At 44.8% G+C, this 3,692-nt stretch overlaps 1 protein-coding gene across 1 annotated transcript in view; it reads right to left on the bottom strand.

Moving 5' to 3' along the window:
* The window catches only part of GLRX (glutaredoxin), a 12,762-nt gene that overhangs the window by 2,319 nt on the left and 6,751 nt on the right, over window positions 1-3,692 (bottom strand). The window contains exon 2 of the mRNA XM_019516867.1: window positions 3,249-3,369. Within this exon, the coding sequence (XP_019372412.1) occupies window positions 3,256-3,369 (114 nt within the window). The 3' untranslated portion in view covers window positions 3,249-3,255. The remainder of the gene's footprint in view (window positions 1-3,248; window positions 3,370-3,692) is intronic.

Genomic DNA, 3,692 nt, shown 5'->3' with positions numbered 1-3,692 from the left:
GGGGGGGGGCATTTAACAACAGACTTCAACCCCCTAAAGGAGAGGCAGGAAGTTATTTGGGCCTGAGTCATGTAGGGAATTTTATTGAGGTGCTGCAGCTGGGTCAGCACCCCCTCTCTCTATTCCCCTCCCTATGCAACATCTCATCAAAACTCACTATATGGACTAGGGTCCCAGGTGGATTGGGAGCAGTGTTCAGGAGTGGAAGGGATGGGTGAGGCTGGGATCACAAGGCAGGGTTGCAGGGTGGTGGCAGCATAGGGCTGGAGCCCAAGGCCTGGGGAGAGCTGTGATCTGCTGCCCACATGCCCCTGCAATGGGGACCAGTTCTGTGGGGAGGGAAGTGCAGGAAACACATGGCTGTTCTGCTCTGGCCCAGCCCCACACAGTTATTGCCCCAAGATTTTAGGGTCTCTATGCAGATCAGCTGGGAGCTACACAGGCAGGTCTCTCCGATCATGTCTGCCCAGTGGAATGCCCTACCTGCACAGCTCCTCGCTGGCCTCCATAGAGACCCTGGGATCTTGGGGCAGCAATCAGCAGCTGCACTGCCCCAAGCCCTGCTGTGTGCCTGGGCACACACCACAGCTCAGGCTGCCCCTGTGTTTCGGCTAGATCTAGTCAGCAGGCCGTACTTGGCCTATTCCCGCCTTAGAGTGGTTAGTTACAAAGAGGACAGAGCTAAACTGTTCTCAGTGGTAGCAGATGATAGAATGAAGAACAAGAGGTCTCAACTTGCAGCAAGAGGTTAGGTTAGATTGGGGGGGGGGGGGGTTGGGAAGAACATGAACAAAAACCTCAAAGAGGGTAGAAAAGCACTAGAACAGGCTACTCAGAGAGGTTGTGGCATCTCCATTCTTGGAGATTTTTAAAACCCAGGTAGACAAAAGTCTTGACTGGAATGATATAGTTGGGGATGGTCCTGCTTTGTACAGGGGTTTGGATCAAGTTACCTCCTGAGGTCCCTTCCAACCCCAGTTTTCTTTGATTCTATGTATTCTTCCTACAAGACCTAGCAAGAACTACTCATCTTCCTTTCTTTGTTCTCTGTCTAGCATGCATACATGCTAGCACAGAATGTGTGAACTGCATCCCAGTGTCTAGTATTTGGGCACCAAGCAGGACTGTAGGAAGCCACACAGAAATTAAAGCTTATGATGAAGTCTTACTACTATTCATCAGCTGCCATCAACTGAGCCTCAGAGCAGCTGATCCAGGAAAACCAGGTTGTGATTATTCAGTTAGTGGGAGGAAGAGAGGTTGAAACTTATGCTCATCTAAGGCATAGGAACTGACCCATGTCATGCATCATAATCACTTAGTCAACACTTGTTCAGAGATCTTTAACTGATACCTCCCCTGTGCTACTCATCTCTACTTGTTCTGCTGGTGTGGTATGGCTTTAAGTTTTAGCCTAAGTGGCTTCCCAATGCCCTGTCCCACCCCTTATTCACACATGTACTCAGACTCCCAACCATCACCTTATCCTTGTCGGCCTGTAGGAGTTGCCACAGCACTGTCCATGTAAGTGGAGGAGGAAAGAGGTAGGTATTACTGTACTGCAACTACTGTTGAAGTGTGCATGCATAGGAAGTCCTGCATTAGTTAAGTGGCCTGTTAGTGTCATTTTGGCATTTTCCTTTATGTGATCAAGCAAAGATGCTTAAATACCAGCACACTCATCTCATTTTGTCCTCCTTAAGTATGGAGGATTTTAGGACTAGTTTTCCCTCCTGGGATTAGATTGAAACACTGATTTGGCCCTGCCCACAAACTGAAGCCCCAGAATGAAGGCAGCAGCTAGCTCTTAAAACCATCTTCAACCATGTGTTACTTTAGCAAGAGACTAGCATCAGTGCATCTAGCACCAAGGTGGCATACAAGGCCCTTTCCTGCCTAAGGTGACGGGGTTGCACTAGATGACATTAAAAGTCCCTTCCAGCTCTACTTCTCTATGTTACAAGTAAAATAGATAACCTCAAGCCAGTCATCAGGCTGGTGGCAGGTCCTGCAGACCTTCCAGAGACTCCCTGGACTTACCTCCACTTTAACTTTGCCTGTAGGCCTGACATTCATCCAGTCTCCTGACCTGACCAGTCCTTCTTTTATGACAGGAGACACTTTTCACCCTCACAGCTTCTATTACATACTTTGTGGATGTTGCCATTACATAGATATGGCTCCTTTACACATTAACTATTCTGTCTATATACATTTACCTTCAGTAGCCAACCGACAGAGGAGATAAGCCTACTACAAAAATCAGAGATTAAGAGAGTGAGCATGCTTTAGCTCAAACCATAGCCAGCAGCTCAAAGTATCAGAGATAGCAGGTTCAAAGTCACCATAGTAGACATTATATCCATCTATACAGTAATCTTATAGAAAGGAAGAATAGTGCCATTAGATAACAAGCTTGGCAGATTAACAGAGATGACAGAACTGACAACAAACCCTATACAGAGCATCTGATTTATTATTTAAAAATCACTAATGTGATGATATGGCTTCATGTACTCTAATCAAGAAAAGTGTCTGGCTGCACTAGCTTACAGGGACCAAGATCTAACAGAGGCCAGCAACTCTCTGATGAGTCTGCAGTCAAACACTTGGTCAAGTGTAACAGTCCCTCCACGTATGAAGCAGTAATAGGCAACTGGTAACAAGACAGACCAGGAACAATTTTGAGAAAGGGAAAGAATAATTATTATGCTCTTTTCTCCTGTAAAAGAGCACACACCACTGTTATACAGACTCTGCCTTAAGCAGAAGAAAAAACAGATGTGTTTATAGATGCATCTCTTCTCTTTCCAGCTTAAAGTACCTAGGGGGCTCCACTATTTTGTTTCTAGGTAAGTAAGTAGGACAGGCAAGGAAAAGCTTTGCAGAATGGATTTCTCTTTAATTATTTGGATACAGGCAAGATGGTGATGTCATGTGTTCCCCCAGATCTGAAAGGAGCACCAACATTTGCCTGTCTGCAATTTCCTTAGCCTTATAGCCAGAATTTGTTTTATGTCACCCTGACTAGCTTTCACTAAGGAAGGAAGATATCTTTGTTTTCTGCTGCACAATGAAACTAGTTATCAAGGAACATTCTCCTATGTGAAGGTTAAGTATACACAAAACCCAGTTATACTCAAGTAATGCATTCTGGATATTGCCAATACCAATATTATTAGTTCTCATTTACTAATCAGTAAATACCATTTAACCATTACTAGATCCAATTCCTATCAGCCACTTACCTTTGGACTACTGTAGAGCACCAAGTTGTTCCAGTTTTGGTACAAGTTCTCCATTTTTATCTAAAGCGTCTAGATCAGAAAAACCACCAATGCAGACTTCTCCAATGTACACACGGGGGACCTAGACACGTATACAAGTTCTATTTGTTAGTCAGTAAGAAAGATAAACAAATTGCACAGTTGAGTCCCTGGAGACATGTGAGCATTGGAGTCAAGCAGCAAAGTTGCCCATTCATTCTCTGGGCATTAAACTCTTATTCTGGAGAGACAGAAGTGTACCAGATCTCCTTCTCTGCTTAAAAGGAAAGCAAACAGCTGCCACAGGTTAAGTTTAGGGTTAGGGTACAGAGAAAGGAAAAGGATGGATTAAGGGGTTGTGCAAGGACATGAAGGTAGGAATATTTTAACTGGCGTTCACTAGAGCTCAGGGATTTTTTTGGGGGG

Source organism: Gavialis gangeticus, unplaced genomic scaffold (assembly GCF_001723915.1).
Source record: "Gavialis gangeticus isolate Ggan-Ray unplaced genomic scaffold, GavGan_comp1, whole genome shotgun sequence".
Taxonomy (NCBI): domain Eukaryota; kingdom Metazoa; phylum Chordata; order Crocodylia; family Gavialidae; genus Gavialis; species Gavialis gangeticus.
This window is presented reverse-complemented; position numbering and strand designations above follow the sequence as displayed.